The 20206-nt window shown below is 50.1% G+C and overlaps 1 protein-coding gene across 1 annotated transcript; it reads right to left on the bottom strand.

Annotated features, from left to right (window-relative positions):
• Positions 1-453: 453 nt before the first annotated feature.
• MREG (melanoregulin) lies at positions 454-16542 on the bottom strand. Its single transcript, XM_051786801.1, has 5 exons — positions 16413-16542; positions 12399-12558; positions 4444-4534; positions 2619-2782; positions 454-1764 (listed from the first exon to the last, which is right to left on the bottom strand). The coding sequence occupies exons 1-5, from the start codon at positions 16502-16504 to the stop codon at positions 1630-1632; spliced, it is 642 nt and encodes a 213-aa protein (XP_051642761.1). The 5' UTR covers positions 16505-16542; the 3' UTR covers positions 454-1629.
• Between the last annotated feature and the right edge of the window lie 3664 nt (positions 16543-20206).

Raw genomic sequence — 20206 nt, 5'->3', positions numbered from 1 at the left:
AGGTGGTTTTAAATAACACATAGTACTGTAAAGTGATAACATGCCAAGGGCTGACTTTTGGGTGGCATCACATACTTTGGCTCAGTGTTCCTTAGACTGCTCAGTTCGGCAACAATTTGTTTCAAGTCAAACCCTGGATTTGTTGTGCACTGGAGTTTATTTTCTGTAAAAACATGGGAGGTTTTCCAAAGTGCAGCTGAACTTCTGTTAGATGAAAAAGAAATCAGTAGGAAATGCCAAATCCCACTGAAATTAAATTTGATCCCCGTCATCTCCTACAAAGACTTTGGTCTTAGGCTGGCAAACAACCCAATTCTTGTAAGTCAACAGGCAGTTTAAACTGTGTGGAGAACAGGTTGCAGAGGCTCTGCAAATACCCCAACCCTTTTGCTATCAGCAGTCAAGATACATTTGTTACCTGTATAGGGTTACAGAGAGAGTAAGAAAGGCTGGTTTTGTAATGTTTTGTTTATTAAAATCAGTTTTCACTGGCGTTCTGAGTTGACAAAAATGTTCCCCAGGAAGACTGACAAACAGAAACAATTCATAAATATATATTCATATCTTTTGAACACTGTAGGTATAAACAAATAAAAGCTCTGGTTTGCTGCTTTGGGAGGTCCTGTGTAACCAGCATTTTCAACTGGTCAATTAGCAGCATGTATGTTAATCAACGAAGGACTTGTTTTTAAATTACCACTTGTTTTTAAATTACCAAATCCAATGTTTTAACATTATTGCTTGTTATCAGATAAAACCCCAAGATATAAAGGATGTTCATTATATCATCCCTGCTGATAATGAGGATTTTTATACTGACAATACATGCAGCTTTGTGGTGGGACTTTTTCAGGCAATTAAGACCAAAACTTTCAGAAATTAATTGAGATGCTGGACAGCTAACCTGAGGATATTACAGGAGCCAAATTCTCAGCAGCTCTGACCTTGGCACCTTCCTAAACTCTACCTTCTTTTAAGATGTCAGGCTGAGCACCCTGACACAAAGGCCCCCAAAGCACTAATGGCTGGGGATAGCACCCAACTGTGACATTGCTCCAAGGCTTTGCTGCCTGGCATTTACTCCTCTCTCGGCTACGCACTGCTCCTGCCTCTTTCCCAAATCCTCTGGGACCTGCCTGGGGAGACTGCCATGGGCTGGGGATGAGGAAGAGGACAGAGTTGCAGATGACTGAGGAATTTTTCCTCTCTCCCTGGTCCTCCTGGCTAGAAGGGTAAGAGGGAGGGGCAGTGGCAGGTCCCAGTGGAAGGTGGAAAAGTGGATCTCCTTGCAGCGCTTGGAACTAGAGGCATCCCAACTTTTGCAGTTATGGTAGCAAGGCCATGTGTGGCAGATTCCCCCCGTGCCTATCACATACACTACTTGGCTACTGCTCTCCCACTGGGGCTACTCTACAGCAGTTCATGTTCCCATCTGCTTGGGAGGACCTTGGGGCCAGCACCCGCCTTTCCGTGCCCTCCCGGTGGGGCACAGCTCGCTGCCCTCCGTGCTCGGCTCCAGCCACCCCGCTTGCTTCTGCGCAGGAGAACAAGGAGCGGCACTGCTCGTGCTGACCCCTCGGACGAGGGGCCCGGTCCCGCTGTCCATCTCACGCCGGCGAGGCACGTCCCTCAGGGCACCACCACGGAGATGCACTGCGGGGCCTTCTGGCTCTCGTCTGCCCTGTCCCCGCCGGGTCTCTTGGGATACACCGTGCTGGCCATCTTGAAGAACTCATCTGCAGCATCCAGAGCTATGAGCCGGTCCTGCCAAAGGAAAGGGGGGTTATGGTCACTATGGGCTGTTTCAGGCAGCTCCCTGATCGGGGTCACAGGATATGCTGAGCTAGAAGGGACCCACAAGGATCATCGAGGCCAACCCTTAGCCCTGCACAGGACCATCCCCAAGAGTCACACCATGTCCCTGAGAGTATCATCCAAATGCTTCTTGAGCTCTGTCAGGTTCAGTGCTGTGACCACTGCCCTGGGGAGCCTGTTCCAGTGCACAACCACCTTCTGGAGAAAGAACCTTTTTCTAATATCCAACCTAAACCTGCCCTGACACAACTTCAGGCCCTTCCCTCACGTCCTGTCCCTGGTCCCCACAGAGAAGAGATCAGTGCCTGCCCCTCCTCTTCCCCTCCTGAGGAAGTTGTAGAGTGTGATGAGGTCTTCCCTCAGTCTCCTCTTCTCCAGGCTGAACAGATGAAGTGCCCTCAGCTGCTCCCCATATGGCTTCCCCTCAAGGCCCTCCACCACCTCCGTTGACCTCCTTTGGACCCTCTCTAATGGCTTAGCATCTCCTCTCTCCACAGCCACTCTCAGGTTAAGCAAGGCATTAGGTCTAATCTTTTCCCACCTTGTTAACAGGATGCAAGAGCATCCAGTTGCACAGGATTACAGGAACTTACAGGCAGGTGTGAAATTCATAGTGCTACAACACTGACATTTCCAAGGAAGCTGAACCACCAAGCTACAAGTGCCTCGTCAGCCAGGATCACCCCAGACGCCACCACGTATCTGAGCATCCTCTGGTGCATTTCACCTACTTGCTTCCCTTCATGTGAGCTCACTGGCAGAGCTGGGGATGATGGGAGGAAAGGCATGCTCACAGTACTCACCACCACGAAGAGGTAGCGCTCGGAAAGCTCCCAGCTGGTCGGGAAGATGTTTGTCTCTTCTGAGAGCTTTAACAAGATGTCCCGGGCTTTGCTCATGTTCTGAGAGTCGCTGATGATGCTGAGTTTGGTCACTGACAAGAGGGAGTCCGCTTCCTTCTGGAAACCTGGAGAGAGATGTGTTACAGAAACAAGTCAAACATGCCAGCAGGGTCATCCCAGAGCCCCCCAGGCTCTTGCAAGGTTCCTTATTCCCCCTCTATCTTGGATGGCTGTATTCCCTACTTCCTGAAACAAACTAGTGTTTCTCCCTGGCAGGTTCTGTGTCTGCACTTGGGGCAGATATGTACATGCTAGTGGGGAGTTAAAAATCACAAAAGCATTCAGAGAGAGAGTTCGCTACTAGTTTTCCTGAGAAGAAGTGTACAGACATGCACACCAAGGGTGTTGATTCAGCTCTTCCACATTCCTGATGCTGCCAGAGCTTTCAGGGCTGGTGGGGCTTCCTGAGCATCCCAGTGACAGCACCTATATGTAGCTGGGTAACAGTGATAAAACCTGTGGCAGTAATGAATGCACAGCTAATTGTTCCTGTAGTAGTCAGCATCGATTATAGGAAGGGTATCCAGGAAAGGAAAGGGGAGGAGAATGAATACAGGGATTTTTAAATGTAATGGCTGCCACCAACTCCTTGTTCACCTCCAGGGGGCTGGTGGTGATGCATCTCACATGAAAGCACATATGGGGTAATTGCGGTGGTCTTATGATTAAAGTAGAGGTCTAGATAACAAAAGATAGCAGGTTTCACATCTGGTTGCATGTTTGGCTTTGCTATGCCCAAATGATCCCTGGCCTTGATCTTCCCCACCCTTTGCAAAACAGCTCCAGAGCCTTGGCAGACGTCAGGGAGATGTGGGAGAGCCTTTGTCAATGTGCAGTGACAGATGGAAGGATGTCAAGTGATCCCTCCCATGTCTGGCCTGTACAGGCCGTGTGAGCACCGGGGTGAGGATGAACCCTGATGCCTAGTTATGGATTTATAATGTTCCTCCCACCCAGATGCCAGAATGGCAGGTAGGGCGGGAGCAACCGAGATACCCATCTCTGGCTCCCAGGGATGATGTCCTTGAACAGAGTCACACATCCTCCTCTCATCAGCCACCAACCACCTCCACAGCATGATGCAAGTCACCAGCTGCTGTGACTGCATGGCACATCCCATGCTGTGTGCCAGGCACTTGGGAAAACCCCAGTGTCACAACCACCACTGCCTTCTCCACAGGACCACTGGGGGAAGCTCACTGTGAGCTTGGATACAGCAGGAGTAGGAGGGCCTCTGTGGAGCTATTCCATTTGCTGAAAGAATATTTCAAATTCATTTGGGAGCAAACAAAGTGAGTGGTTTAGCTCTGATCAGCTGCCAAAGGCTAAGGAAGCAAAATAGATGTATATATTCATTCCTTCCTGCCTATCTTGTTTAGAAAAACCCAGGGTGAACTCCCACTGCAAAGTTTCCACAAGGAAGCATGAAATGGATGACTGTGCCTCTATTATGGGCTTGGAAGGTGATCGTGGTTCATGGGCTCTTTGACGTGACTGCAGACATGGTGTCCCCGTCTCCTCCCAGCCCTGCCTGAGCCCTGGGGAGCCTCCCACAGGCTCATAGATGTCATGTGGGATATCTGATGGCATTGCACACCAACCTCTTTTTATTTTCCTCCATTTCTCCTCTACCAGCCTCATTTTGTGGAGCTGTTCCCATCCTCAACCACGGTGGGACCCCTCGTTTGGTACCACAGAAATTACATCCTTTTGTCCCCTAGCTTACCTAAATCCTCCAAAATGTGTTTCCACCTGCTCCTCACTTCTTTTCGGGTCTGCCGTAAGGTATAAATATCATAGTTGAGCTTTTGCCATTCCTGCAAAGCAAAGGGATAAGAGACACTCAGTTGTTTCAATCTGATGCTTTTCAAGGAATTTGAGCTTTTAGGAATGGAGCCAGAATTGCACTGTTAATGTAGGCACTGAGGTATGAAGGTCAACAACCAGGCTCTTGTTGCCCCTGGAAAAAATTACACTGACCAGCACAGAATATTTAGCTTGATATTTGGCACCATATCTCTGTTCAATGCAGCTTCCAGTCACCCTGAAATGACAGAATTTAGCTTAGGTGTTGCTGGCAACCAAAGTGGTCTCCTCAGTCAGACATGGAGAATGCAATTCTAGCTCTGTGCTGGAAATTGGAATGCTCTCCTAGTCTGGGGAACAACATGAATTTCCAAATGGGAGACTTGAGTCTCTTTGGTCCAAAGCCCTTTACCCTAAACTTTCACACCCCAGCTAATATCAAAACCTGAGCCTGTGAAAATACCTTGTTTGGCCTTTACTGCTTGAGAAGGCACAATCAGGTGTTAATAAAAACTTTCCATAAACCATTGAAACACCTTATTTTCATATTCTTGCAGTTAAACTGGCACAACACGTTTTCTTACAGCCATGGGAAAGAGAAGTTCGCAAAAAAGTTACTTCTCTCAGTGTGGTCACCCATACAGGGGCTTCTGCAAACTGCTCAGCCCTCTGCTTGGCATTGAACTGCGTAGGCAGGTGTTTGAAAGTACTAGAGAACAAGAAAATAGAGGTTTTTAAAATATTGGGATACCTTTTTTTAAAGAGAACAGAGGTGCACGTGGATGGTTGAGGGCTGAACTAGAGTCATCTGACATAATAAGCCTTAGTGGCTGCCAGTTGCTGCAGTTAATACCTCACTCCACTGTACAGCTGAAATCCTTGCACTGGCCCTCCAGCTTAATGGGACACTGCCCAAGAGGGAGGAGTTTGAGGTTATTTATTAAAGTCACACCAGCACATTTAAACACATCTGCACAAGGTTAGTGGTGGGCTTTGCAATGCTGGGTTAATGGTTGGAATTGATGATCTTAGATGGCTTTTCCAACCTAAATGATTCCATGGTTCCATGATTCTATCAGCAAGCATTCCTTTGGAAATGCATGCATTCTGCAAGAAAACCAGGAGCACTTTTCATAGCTGAGTTTAATCAGTGCACATTCTGCAAAGGGTGCATTTTTAGAAGCAGTCCCACAATGGGTCACAGCATCATCCTGGTAATTTCCTTGCACTAACAACCTTAATTAATCTCATTTCTCAGCACCAGATTACCTAGACAGACTCTTGTAGAATAAACAGGTGTTAATCTGTGCCGTCACCCTGAGATTTTCCTACACAACACTCTGGGTTCAGAGCGGATAAACAATTTCCACAGAGGTCAGCTGTGGGTTAGAAATCCCACTGTTTTCTGATACCTGGTGCCTCAAAGAGTTGACTTGATTCCATAAAGAGTTGGAGATTCCCTAGTGTTTTTTTCCTGACACACCACAACTGCAGGGAATTAAAAACAAAGCCTGTTTTCCTGATGATCAGCCATAGCTGCAGGAAGCCCTTGGAGATTACACTTTGGAAAAAGCAGCCAGCAGGGTTAACACACTGGTGACTTCAGGTCAGGAGAGCAGGGGAAACCAGCTCTGCCTGCAGCCACTCACTCCCAGAGAGCAAAATCCCCTTCAGCTTTAGCTTTGTGCTGCTGCTCCCCAGGAGCCAGAGGCACATTTCCCTCTGGGCTGCAGTGGCACTTGAAAAAAGCTTTCCTGTTTGCACAGGAGGGCACCTGGCTGCCAGCACAAGGCACCAGGATGGCTCCTCAGCCCTTCACCAGAGACATGAGGCAGGGGCAAGACTCTCCTCTCCCAGCTCATAGCTAGGAACTGAGCTCCTCTCAGTGGGAAAGAAAAGAGGGGGTTTATTGTGTTAAAGCTTTGTGGGAAGTTTATTGAAAACTTGCAAGATTTTAGAAAGGGACTAAAAAGCTGCGTGATGCCTTGGTCCCCGCTGGCAGGGATTCCTTGGAAACGTCTCAGCCCTCCATGACCCCTCGGTACCAGCAGAAAGGAGAGCAAGCCAGTCTGGGCATGCTGGTGGGGAAATAAGCTGCGTGTCTCTGCCCTCCCACGGAGATAAACAAGTGCTTTAATGCAGACAATCGATCCAGACAGCCCCTGTGATCCCAGTCGTGCTCACACTGTGGAATTAGTGAGCTGGGGGGAGCTGGGAAGGATGCTCCTCTCCCCAGAACGCAGCCTGCTGGCAGCAGCTCTCAGGGCTGCAGGGATTTACCCCCACGGTAGCCAGCCAGACTCCTCGCTAAGCACGGCAGCAGTGCTTAGCATGCAGGGAAGCTGCTCCTGATTTTCTCTGGATTAACTGCAGTGTGTTTTCCCTTGTCTATTTTTGTTTTAAGGGAATCTAGGTTATGGCTTTCTTGTACGCCGCAGTCACTGCGTTGTGCTATGGAAGTGAATACAATGCATATTCAGTCGCGGGGGAGCTCTAACAGTGTCCTGTTGATGAAGAATTTGGGAAGTGTGCAAAGGAACTGCTTTAGTACAGAAAATGATGCTTAATGGTGGTGCCTGGGAGGGACCCCTTGTTCCAGTGGGATTTCTTTTGCCTGAGTATGGAGCTGAATGTATTTGTATTTCTATAGAGAAAGCTGGGAGGAGGATGCTGGCTTTTCCCAGGCAATTCCTTGTAGCAGAGACACCCTGACTGCTGTGGACTGTCCTCTGTGTGGCTTTAATGAGGAAATAAACTTAAGACCATCATTCCCTTCCTGAAATTATCCTAAAAAGCATCTCCCTTGAACTACACAGCAGAGGAAGAGCAGAGCTTGTCCCATCCATGCATAGGCATGGGCAACATCAGAGGCTTTGTGGAGGGTGTTCCCCACACACATCCCGTGAGTCACCAGGATGTGATTGTGGAGGGAGCATTTTGGAGGGGCCAGGCAGCATCACGAGGCTGAGGCTGCTCAGCACCACAGGGCAGGCTGGGGCTCCACACCAAACTCCTCTCCCACAGCTCCTTGGAAAGGTTAGTGTAATTTCTGGAGTGGTGAGGAGGCTTCTCACACACAGGACTGGGAGAGCAGAGCAGGAGACTGGTCTGCACCAAACTTCCTGGGGTTTCTACAGGTCTGGGCCAGCCCAGTGATGCATTCAAAAGCAGCCCTTTAAGAAAATCTGCCTTTTGCCAAAATCTGAATTAACCACAGGAGACCAACGCAGATTGCAGTTTCCAGCCCTGTTTTTTGCAACCAATTTTGCCCTTTTAAACCCACAGAGCTGGGCACAACATATACCAGTGGGGGCTTGAGAAAACCCTGTGTGCATGAGTCAAGAATATCCCAGGAACAGCAGGGAAACCCCACTGCCTCTCTTCCCTAAGTGCTCAGGCCTTCAAATGTTTACCTGGAAAATTTCCCCAGACTCTCTAGTGTGAAACACTAAATCTGCAAATGCCAAATGGCATGAAATGAGCCAGGCTGGTACATAACTCAGAGAGAGCTCTGGAAAAAAATGTGCCAAGAGAACAGGCAGGACTGTCCAACTTTTCATCCCTGATCACATGAAAATTTACTAATTAGGAGGGAGCTTTCTTCACGTTACCAAAGCAATCCTCTACTGAAGCCGTTCCCTTTATTCCCTTAAAAGCAATTGGGGTTCTGTTAAAGAGTTATTTTGGAAATGAGATCAAAACAGAGTTACCAGGGAAACACTGCAAAATACCAGTCCAGGCAGGTAGCACACCAGGGATGCTCCTGCTCTGGTTCCACTGGAAATAGCTGAGCAAATACAAACTACATGTTGGTCCATCGACCAACATCTCAGATTAGCATAAGGTTAAACTGGATTCATTTTAAGAGAGGCATGCAGGCATTAAGAGGGTTGGTTCTGGGCTCCCCAGCCAGCATCCCCGGCCCTGGATAAATCCCATCACCTCTCTATGCCCCAGCTACAGCTTGTCACAATACTGACCTTCTCTGCAACCTGTTTAAAAAAGAATAATCCTGTCAGAGAGCAGGAGGAAGAAGAAAAATAGGCCTTGTCAGCTCATTAATGGGCTTTTCAGGAGGATCATGCCAGCGTCGCTCTGCTAGCCAGGCCCCTGGCAGGGCTACAGGCTGAGGAATTGCCTTTGCTGGTGGGGTTTGTGATCCCACCTTCCTTGAGGGAATAAGCCAAAAGAAGAGAGAAACACTGCATTTATAGCAAGCTGTAAGAACAGGGTTTTTTCCTCAGTCATAATGCCAGATCCCACCTTTAGCTTCTGCTCACAGATCTGTGGCACAGCTGTTCTGACCGTGGCTCCTTCTCTGAAGCCTCTCTGCCCAGGTAACTCCACACACTCCACTAGAGGACATGGAGGCACCAGGGCCACCACAAACTGGCCCTCAGTGGAAGGGCTATCTGCCCCATCACACACATAAGCCCAGCAATGACCCCAGTGCAGCTCTTGCTGCTCATTTCACCTCCAGATTTAGGATTTACTTTATACCACAACAGGTTCAACAATGCTGCAGAGCAGGAGGAGGAAAAAAATCCCATTTTTCCTGTATTTGAAACACTGATCCCAGCCTTCAAAGGCTTTGATGACAGCTCTGGTCTCCAAAGTCACACTGTGTTTGGGCTGGAGCTGCCAAAATTTCCCAGAGCAGGACTGTCAAAAGGGACAGGGGGAAGAAACAGCTCTGCACAGATGGGGTGTGGGTCCATCCTGAAGGAGGACACCAGTGCTGCCAGGGTGGTGCCATGCAGATAAAGCACACACAGTGTAGGGCGACCTGCTCTTTGGGATCCTTCCAAAGTCCTGTGCTAGGAAATCCCTGAGATAAAGGTGGGGAATGGCAAAGCATACAGTGAGTGCACTGCACACCAAAACTTCTCTGCTAAATGAAAAAGCAGAAATACAGGGAGTAGTTCTCCTTTCAGTCAATTATAACCACAGGAAAAAAAGGACCTATGGTTTTGTAACACTTGTGCACTGCACAAAGAAACGGTTCCTCCGTCCTCTGTCCTGCAGCATCCACGTACTCCCCCTGGGGACTTTGGGAACAGAGCAGCCCCCAAAGCAGATTATGGCTTTTGCAGCCCAGGGCTTTTCTGCAATTAGACTTTTTTTCTCTCTCAGGGCTGAAGTCTCATTAGGAGGGGAGGGCACTGCAATCTGGCCTAGTTTTAAAATGCTTGCTGGAGTAAGGAGAAATTTTGGCACCCAGGGCTGAACACAGGAATGTTGGCTTTGCCAGCCAAGTCCCTCCCTGTCCTGCCACCCAGAAAGAACTGCAGCTGGAATCTGCAACAGCTTGCTGGGCTTCTGTGTGGTGCCTCAGTTTCCCCAGCTGTAAAAGGAAGCAGCAGAGCAGCAACAACCCTGAGCTGCAAAGGGCACGGTGCCATAACTCAAATCAAGCATATTGTGAGTTGGCTTTCCTCAAAGGTGACCTGATGTTGCACTCCTCAGGCTTTTTATTCATTGCACTGCATAAAAATACAGGGTATGTGATTCTACGTTTGTTGTGGAGAGGAAGCCCCGTGTGTTTTGGGCTTTCTTTTTCACTGGATGCTCAGAGCCACTGAAAACCCTATAGGTACACTGAAGACAGGGAGAAAGGGTTGGATTTAGGATAGGCAGGCACATTGAGTTTAGGACAGGCAAGCACAGTGGGTTTAGGACAGGCAGGCACAGGAACAATCTCCTGCTCACCCATAACTGATGCTCTCCTCTGCAACCAGAACAGGGTTGACACACATGCCCAAGGAGACAGCTTTTTAGCAGTCTGGCCACTTATGGTACTCTTTTATAGATAATATTAGTTTTTAGGAGGCCTGCCTCATCATGAGCCCTAAACCAAGCTGAAAAGCTGTTTGAATGGGGATTCTGGCCAACTGTATACAAAGATTGCATTATCTCATTAAACTTTTCAAAATTGTAATTTTGATCTCTCTGGAGTCTAAAGCTTCCTGTGAAAGCTGAACTAGCTTTTGGTTCAAGGGGACTATCACAGGAGGAAGAGTTACACCCTTGCAGACTCTTGGATTAAGTGGGATCGTGTTGAAATTAAATGTGAAGCCTCCAGGCTTTCCTGCAAACATTCTGGAGTCAGAGCAGAGAGGGGAAAAATGTGTCACTGTTCACCACAGCCTGCTCCTAATCAGGCCACTGAAATCTCCTTTGAGCTGAAGGGCCTTAGCGAAGGAAATCAGGGCTGCAAAACAGCCTTTATGTAACAGTGATGATTTCTCCCTTCCACAGTAAGAGCTGTGCCAGTTCCCTGCTTCCCGATAATTGCCATACAACCCACTGGAGAAGGATTGAACTTGACACGCTGCCGGAGCGACAGCTCAGCTACGGGCGCTGCCACTGCTGGGCAAATGCCACTGCAGGCAGGGGTAACGCCAGCCTGGCCATGGAAAGGACAAACCGGGGGGATAGCGGACAAAACAAGCAGCCTGGGAAACTGGGAAATTGGGCTGGGGGTCCCAGTGCTTCCAGAACACTTTTGGTGGTGGGGGGAGTTTGAGGTCCTTGCAGGGCATCATTCCCGTGCATGTTCTAGCAACAACGAATGCCTGGGAACCCTCCCTGGAGATCTCCCTGCTTTCTGAGACATGTGCAGCAAATGATTCCTGTCCACTGTAAAACATCTTCCTCATGTTCTTCCCATTCCCTCCCACTATCTTTTCCTTTTTGTCTCTTCTATTCCTCCTCCCAGTTTCCTTCCCCAAGAAGTCCATTTGTCCTTGATCTTCATCTCAAGCCTACCTTGTGTCCTTTCCTGCATCCCTGGATGTAGCCAGCCCACCACTGGCTTTAAGACTTCCTTGGTTTTCAAGTGTCAGCTGCTGTGTTTCCTTACTCCTTCATGGAAGGCATATAATCCTTGGTTTTGGTTGGTCAAAGATGTACAGAAATAGATATCTAGTGAAAGGGATCTGGAGTGGGGGGACAAAAGATTCTGGAGGCAATATACACTCAATGGGATAATGCCCTGGGAGAGCACTGAAAGTAGCCGAGACAAGGAGAACACGGAGGTTCTCAAAACAGAGGGAGATGAACCTCGGGGTTCCATGGAGGTGAGAAAAGCATCACAGCTCAGGGTGGCTCTTCCTGGATCAGCTGCCAGAGACACGCCCAAGCTTCCCAGGGATGAGATGGCCACAGATCCATCCACAACAGGACAAAATCTAGAGGGTGCATCCTCTAGATGCGAGGACCTGATACCTACATGACCCACACTGGGTCACTTTGGGGTCTTTACAGCAGCTTAATTGAAGGAAGGACCTGTTGGAACGAGTCCAGAGGAGGCCATCAAGTTGATCAGAGGGATGGAGCACCTCTGCTAGGAGGAAAGGCTGAGAGAATTGGGATTGTTCAGCCTGGAGGAGAGAAGGCTCTGGGGCAACCTAATTGTGGTCTCCCAGTACCTGAAAGGAGCCCATAGGAAAGATGGAGAGAGACTATGTACAAGAGCCTGGAGTGACAGGACAAGGGGGAATGGATTCAAGCTAAAGCAAGTAGGTTTAGATTAGATATTAGCAAGAAATTCTTCCTGGTGAGGGTGGTGAGGCCCTGGCACAGGTTGCCCAGAGAAGCTGTGGCTGCCCCATCCCTGGAAGTGTCAAGGCCAGGTTGGACGGAGCTTGGAGTAGCCTGGTCTAGTGGAAGGTGTCAACTGCCCATGGCAGGGGGTGGAACGAGATGGGCTTTAAGGTCCCTTCCAACCCAAACCATTCTATGATTCTGTGATTAGTGGGTGCTTAAACAGAGGCACTGCTAAAGGCTGTGGTGGAAGCAGCGAGCCCAAAGGGTGATGGAAGCTCCGAGGCCGGTCCACAGTGAGACTGGGCGCCCAGACTGGCGCTGCCTCACCTCCGAGTCCTTGTCCAGCTGGTTCCTGACCACGATCATGTTGTACAGCACCCGGTCGTCGTCCGCCTCCGTGTGGGTCACGTCGTGGGGGGTGCTCCACAGGTTCTGCTCCTCATCCCGTGCCAGCGTGGCTCCAAAGGATGCGTAGGGGTTGTTGTTGCTGCAGAGAGGGGCAGAGGCCAGGTAGCATTAGCACCGTGCTGCCTCCTTGTACCCTCCCAGGGAAAAGTGCCCAGAGTCCTGCCTGGGAGATGGGAGGAGGAAGAGCAGTGGGGAATGGGAAGACAGGCAGAGTTTTTTACCTTAGCAAACATCCTGACCACACAAGCCACAGTCTATACCAGGCAGTGCTCCCGTGAGAGACATGAGACACATGAATTTGCTAAAGACACTGGATATTATTTGAGCAGTTAGGCTGGAAGAACTGGGAGCATCCATCTGCTAGGATGAAAGGTGGCATCTTCCCATTGCTCCCATAGCCTCCTGCCTTCCCACCTTGTGGGTGGCATCCCTGCCCACGGCAGAGGGTTGGAACTGGATGATCTTTAAGGTCCCTCCCAACCCAAATCACTCTGTGATGATGAACCTGCTCCAGCTGACCCTGCTTGAGCAGGGGTGGGACTGGATTCTCTCCAGAGGTCCCACATCCACGACCACGTTTCTGTGGGACCCTGCAGCTCTACTTTCTCCCCAGCAGCACAAACCCTACCAAATCAAGCAGGCAACCTCTGCAGGTGTCCCCCACCCCAGCAGCTCCTGCCTCAGAGGTACAGTGACATGCTGAGCTGCACAAGGGCAGCCAAGGCACAGAAAGGGCATTTAGCCCCATCTTTATCTGAGGATGGAAACATCCTCAGCCTGTTTGTGTGTGAGCCTAATTTGCTTAGCAGTCAGCAAAGCAGAGTGTTATCTTCTGGGAAGGTTGTTCCTTGGGAAGGCAGGGAGCTTTTCTCTGCACGGAGGGCAGTTCTGTGTTTTATGGATTAATGTTGCTACTGGGATGTGCATTTTTTTAACAGGGATACTAACTTCTGCCAGGAGAACTTTTAGCAGGGGATTTCCATAAAGTGTCTAATCAGGACATCCAGGCACTTGAGCAGGACAATATAAGTGGAGAACTATTTTTGGCCTTACCCAACAGTCTCCTCAGCCACCCTGTGGCAACCTCTGCTCACTTCTTGTTAGAACAACCCAGTGTTTGCTACCCAAATCCCATTCCTTTCGCAAGGAACCCATCCAATGAAACCTCAGATAACTCTGTGAGCGCTGTGGCACCAAGCCATAGAAAGATGCTAAAAGGAGCTCCAGCACATAAATGAAATAGAAAAAAATAGTTCCCATCAGCGTTCCTGAAGCAGGAAGGTTAATTAGACTTTCAACAAACCAAAAACCTGAGCAACAGGTAATAAGGGAAAAGATAATCTCTTATAATCTCTCATTAAAGACAAGCAAACAAAGGTAACTTGGAGGGTGGGGGTGGCACAACTCAGCCGTTCCTACACCGGAGCCAGCACGGCTTTGCTCAAACTGCTTCTCAGTTGTGGAGCAGACAGGATCCCAGCCTGGAAGGGATCACTCAGGAGCCAGCTGTGCCATGAGCATGAGTTCAGCCCCATCTTGCCTTCAACAGGCTTCTTCCCACTCAGGGATTTACCAGTACTTTTAACATATGAATTACTTAAAGCACCAGTATTTGGAAATAACACTCCCACACCTGAGCTCTTCCGAGCCACTCCCTCCCTCAGTGCATCTCGATTTCCAAATCACAGCATGGAGCATCCAGCAGTCTGTAAGGAATGCAGGCAGTGCCCAGGAGTCAGCAAGTCCATACAGGCATGGAGAGCTCTGCCAACAGTTCTTCCAAACGACATTGAAAAGGAAGAAATGGGAGGAGAAAAAAGGAACACATGAACAGCAGCTGCTTTGCAGGTTACAGGAATCTCTGTGGGACCACAAGGGACTGAGACCATTTCACACTCTGGATTTTATCCAGAAAATGGTGAGCACTAATGCTTCATCAGATTCTTCTGATTTCTTCTCCAGTTTCTTCTCCAAGGGACTTTCAGTCCACATTCGATTTGTTTTGGAATTCAGAGCCCAAATATTTCGTTTATTTTCGTCCTGAGTACACCATCCAAGCCAGACCCCACCTTTGCACATTGAGAGACAGCCAGGCAGCCTGGATGCTTTGCAACACCCACGACACCAGGTCCCAAAACCTAAAACTCAGCTAAAAGATCTGAAATCTCAAGCAAGTCATTCATTTTAAACAAAGTTGAAGTAAAAATAAAAATAGAGCCAGGAAGCTATTGCAAGATGCCTGCTATGAAATAAAACCCAAAAGCCTCCCAAGGAAGGACAAGCCAGTGATTAGGCTGTTAGATTAATTATGCCAGCACACTTGTACAGATGCAGGTGCCTTTAGAATTCCCAGAATTTATAGAGGCTTTCCTACTTATAGCAGCATTAATTGGATCGCCAGTGGAAGGCGTGTTACTAAAGAAAGGAGCCAGGTGAGGGACAGCCACTGTGGCCCCAGGAAGGAGCTTCTCCACACGTGTGCTCAGTTCCCGGTAGCTTAATGCCAATTTCCTGGGCTGGAGACCTCATGCTCGGGATTATCTGGTTATTATTTAGGTAACTGCTTTAACAGTGCGAAATCAGGACGTTTCAAGCCCTGTCACCAGCTCTGCTGTTACTTGATACCTATGTAGGGCACACCGGGAGCATCCCACACTCCCCTTGAAGTGCTTCTGCTCCCACACTCCCCTTGAAGTGCTTCTGTCGCACCGATGATGCAGGGAGGGCACGGTCCCTGCCCCCTCTCGGGGCTGGGATACCCACTGGTGGTGCTGAGACCACGGCTGGGAGCTGGGGAGGGAGGGAGAGGTGCCACAAACCTACTGCATGGGTGTTTTGCAACATGCGGACTCTCCTCACATTCTTCCACAGCTCACGGCTCTTCTCCACGACTCGGGGCTTTATCTTTTCACACAACCCCCCAACGTCAGCGTCTCTCTGCACAAAGCAGATGCGACTGACAGCGGGAGAGAAAGATCTGCTCCCTGGAGATCAGCACGGGCAGCTCTCACATACAGCCGGCTCCGGCTCTGCATCCTCATCTCCTCTCCAGCATCCCTGGATGGAGACAGGCTGACAGCTGGGGTTGTTCAACCTGGAGAAGAAAAAGCTCCAGGGAGACTTTGGAGCCCCTTCCACTTCTTAAAGGGGCTTGTAAAAAAGAGGGAGAGCAACAGTTTACACGGGCAGATAGTGATAGGGCAAGGGGGAACGGTTTTAAAGTAAAAGAGAGATTTAGCTCAGATGCTTGGAAGAAACTCCTCCCTGTGAGGGTGGTGAGGCCCTGGCACAGGTTGCCCAGAAAAGCTGTGGCTGCCCCGTCCCTGGAAGTGTCCAAGGCCAGGTTGAGCAGGGTTTGGAGCAACCTGACATAGTGGGGGGTGGCACAGGGATGGAACAAGGTCATCTTCTAGGTCCCTTCGAACTTAAATCATTCTGTGATTCTAAGATCCCGACCCGGGAACTGAGCTCTGCAAAGCGCAGAGCTGCCTAACGATGAGACCTGATCCCTTTTTGTTCAGTGTCTCATCCTCCTCTATTGAAATCCCACCATGGAAAGACAAGCGCTGGACCGTCCCTGTGAACGGGCATCACGGGGAACACCGAAGAGATGCCGCTCTCGATTCACTCCCTAAACCTTTCCCGTAGAACACCTCTCGCCAGGTGCCTCAGCATCCCGGGGGGCATCGCGCCGTGGGCTGGCAGGAGGAACTCAGCCCCTGCGGCAGCCAACCCAGGCGGAAAGGGCACGGGAAGCTGCTCGTTCCCGCCGGGGGAAGATCCCTCCGGCGCCCAGAGCGCTCCGGCAGGGGATGTCCAGCCCCAGTGACAGCGCTGGAAGCGGGGCTGGGCACAGCGGGGCTCACGCCAGGCTGGGGAGCGGGGGACCGGGGTGGGCGCATCCCCCGCCGCGGGGCCGGGCCGGGGTCTCACCTTAGCAGGGGCTCCTTCTCGGGCGGCGCCGCCTCCCCGCCGCAGCAGCCGCAGCAGCCGCCGAGCGATCGCAGCCAGGCCCTCAGCCCCATCGGCGCCGCCGGAGAGCCGGGCAGGGCGGGCCGGCCCGGGCGGGCCCTGCCCCACAGCGGGGCCGGGCCGGGCTCCGCACCGCCCCCGCCGCCCTGCCCGCACGGCCCGGCCCCCGCCGGCGGCTCAGGGACGGGCTGCTGCGCCCTCCTGCATCCTTCTGGAGCCGCCCTCCTGCATCTTTGTCCTGCATCCTGCTGCACCCTCCTGCACCTTCCTCCTGCATCTTTTCGCACCCCTCTGCAAACCCCTGCACCATCCTGCATCTTCCTGCACCCTTCGCATCCTCTTTGAACCATCCACCTTCACCTTCCTCCTGCATCTTTCTCCTGCATGTTCCTGCACCCTCCTGTATCCTACTGCACATTTCTCCTATATTCTCCTGCACACCCCTGCATTCTCCCCTGCAGCACCCTTCTGCATCCTGAAGCACCTTCCTGTACCTTTCTGTTCTCTGATGCATCTTCCTGTACCCTCTTACATCCCCACGTGCCCTCCTCCATCCCATTGCATCCTCATGCACACCCTGCACCTCCCCACATCCTCTCACACCCTCCAAGAGGGTTCTCATGCACCCTCTTGCATCCTCCCACACCCTTCTCCATGCTCCCTCACCTTTCTGCATCCTCACACACCCTCACACACCCTGCTGCACCCTCTTGCACCCTTCTGTGCCCTCCTGCACCCTCCTTGATGCCACATTGCACAGCATTTGCAGCAGCCTCCAGCCCTCACGCCACCACTGACACAGACCACCCCTGGCCAGCACGGCATGGCCAGAATCAAAAATTCCCCCTTTCCAACCCCCTGAACCACTGCACTTCCAGGTTTGTTCCCACTTGGCTTTTGGGACACAGGGCTGTGATCCTGGGAACTGCAATGGGAAATGTGCAGGGGATGATGGACCCAGCTGTCTCTTGGTGCAGGGACTTTTGGAGGAAGAAGAGAAGAGCCTAAAATATTGCTCCCTTCCCCTTTATTTCTCCATGTCTTACAATGAATGTTCCTATCACATGCTTAGCTGGGATCCCAAGAAGAAAAAGCTTAAACTCTGAATTAAGATGGTCCTGGATCTCATTTAATAGCCACAGATTTGTTTGCATTTCAGAACAGCCCATCAGGCATCAGCCAGACCCAAGTCTGGTTTGACCACATACATCCCCAAGAGTTATTTAATTTTACTACAGCAGTTTCCCGACACCACTGGATTTTTTTTCCTTATGTCAGCAGATATAATAATATCATCTACTATATCATCATATATTCTCCAGTCTGTGCACACAAGGAAAGGTGAAATAAGATCAATCTGTGCTCACGTTTCTCTTCCTCTTTTTAATTCCAGAAATTTTAATCGATCCGCAGGGGATCATGTTCTCTTGGACACCCAGGAGCGCTGGGCTAAAGAAGGCACAACATTGAGAGATCAATGGCTGGGCAGTTACAGATGGACAGGAGACTGATATGCTGGTGGCGTTGCTTTGTCAGCAAGTAAAGAGGGAAGATGAGCCAGGAAGCAATGGAGGAGCCTCTGGACGCTGCATGGGGAATGGGAGATCTCAGGGTCCTCTGCCACGGATTCTCAGGTGACTTCTAAATTTCAATTAATTCATCGGCCCCAAAATCCATCTTCCTAAGTTAAAAGGTGACATTATGTGAGAAGGACTTGTTTTTATTGTTTCTGGAAGATCCCAGTGCTGGGGCTTTACTCTCAGCCTGGGCTCCCAGCTCCCACACGCACTGCACATCAATCATTCCACCAGGAAGGATTTATGGCCGGATGAGCAAAGGGGCGAGGCAGGATTTCAAAGTCAAGGGCGCTCTCCTCTGCAGGCTTCCTCCCCTGCCCTTGAGCATGCCCCTGCCTGCCCTTATTTCTCCCCCAGCCTTTTGTGTGCTTGAGCACGACAATAACCAGCCAACATGCCGGCTACAATTGCAAGGATCTGGCAATTGCACGGGCACGGACGCAGTTACCCAAAAATAGTCACAGCTGCAGAGATTTCCATCTCCCTCTCTGGTTGATCCTCTGGGGGTCTCATTCATCTGGGCTCTTTTTTCACATAAGCACTGATTTTTCCAGAGCTGCCAGGGAGCAGGTACGGATAGCCCCAGCCCCAGTCCCAGCCAAGACCTCGAGGCACAGCTCTAACACACAGCTGTGCAATCAGCTGAGACATCCTTAATTTGTGGCTAACCCCCTTCCCTACAAGGAGATTTTATCCATGCCTTGCTGCTTGTAAGCCAAGAGAATTATGTTCTTCATTAATTTAAGGTCTGGGCTCTCTAGTTTTAAAAAAGATCCTCATAGAAATACCAAATATTTTCCTATCCCTTTATTCCTCATTGTGATAATAAATCTTGTTCCTTTTCCATAAGAGAACAAATAAACAGGGGAAAATCTCCCAAGAGCTGAAGCCTTATTAGGATCATGAAAGCAAATCAAGTGTTTCACAAGGTAAGAGAAGTATCACTGGCTTCTTCTCGGGATCCTGGGAATGGGGAGGTTGACCCCAGCCTGTCCAGCCCTTTGGGTATCCTCCCTCCAGTGTGGCCTGGCATGGAGCTGCCAAGTGAATCAAAGCTGAAATGAAATTTAAAACAATTAAATTTGTGAATTTAATGCAGGAGGGTAATAAACACCAATAATACAGGACAATTTGCCTGCTCTTCCTTTAGCTCCACGCTGCACACAATGCATGGGCAGGGTTTGGTGCCACAAGGCCAGCGCGGCACAGGAGGGGGCTCAGCACCTCCCACAGGTCCTGCTGGGGAGTCAGAGCAGTGCTGGGTGAAATAAGGCCCCAGACATCACCAGGGCTCCCATCGGGGTGGGCACAGCACATTCCTTCCTGCACACACTGGGTCTGGATTTCTTTCCCCAGGATAATGTCCTGCAGCTCACCACATGCAGCCATGGTGGTTCCAATGTGTGTGTGCTGGAACCCTGCTGATCCCAGATGTTCCTGGGGACTTGCCTGGAGTTCAGATTGTCTAAAAACAGGGATACATATTTCATGGCACAGCACTGCTCTGCCCAGACATGAAGGTCATCGTGTCCCCTCCTTCACCCTCCTCCCACAGGCAGGGGCAGGATGCAGGGCAGGGGTGAGTCACAAGCCCTCAGCCGTGGGCTACAGAATTGCTGCCACTTTAAGGTCTGTGTTTAAAGGCCTGGCCAAAGGGGCAGCTCTGATGCAGTTGGTCAGAGCTGAGGGTTTTTCTGAAATTCCTCCAGACAAGTGTGGGAAGGTGAGACCTGGAGTGTTTTCCAGGTAGGGGATTATCCACAGAGAAGGGGGAGAATTGAACCCGCTGAGCAAGACTTTGTATAATTGTTTTAGTTCTCAGATCCTCTAAAATTGGGAGACCCTCTTAGAAATGCAGCATGGTGTGTCTGGCAGTGTTTGAGCCAGGAAATAAATGAGAATTAGTATTCCATTTGAGCAATAGACATAATTAATTAGAAGGTGTTTATGAGGCTTGTGACATGTTTTGTAGCTGCAGGAAAAGAAGCCAGCTAAGTGTTGTCCAGGTGAAATTAGGGAAGTTGTTTCTGCTAGAAACTTATTGCTGGGGACAGCATGAACACAGTTACAGAGCCAGGCTTGGGCTGAGAGGGACATCTGTACTCTGGATAAAACAGAGCAGCTCTTCCTCACAGGGTAGGAGGGGAAAGGGAATCTTCAGCAATATCAAAGCATCTG

Source organism: Manacus candei, unplaced genomic scaffold (genome assembly GCF_025592945.1).
Source record: "Manacus candei isolate 608988 ecotype Guabito, Panama unplaced genomic scaffold, ASM2559294v1 h1tg000023l, whole genome shotgun sequence".
NCBI lineage: Eukaryota > Metazoa > Chordata > Aves > Passeriformes > Pipridae > Manacus > Manacus candei.
Note: the sequence above shows the minus strand (reverse complement) of the source record. Positions and strands in the feature narration are given on the sequence as shown.

Bases quoted from the DNA above. Each gene is read 5' to 3' on its own strand.
- MREG (XM_051786801.1), bottom strand. From the start codon at position 16,504: ATGGGGCTGAGGGCCTGGCTGCGATCGCTCGGCGGCTGCTGCGGCTGC. The intron at 12,559-16,412 runs GTGAGACCCCGG...CCCTCTCTGCAG, and splicing joins GAGAAGGAGCCCCTGCTAAG to CAACAACAACCCCTACGCAT. The intron at 4,535-12,398 runs GTGAGGCAGCGC...TTTGCTTTGCAG, and splicing joins AGCTGGACAAGGACTCGGAG to GAATGGCAAAAGCTCAACTA.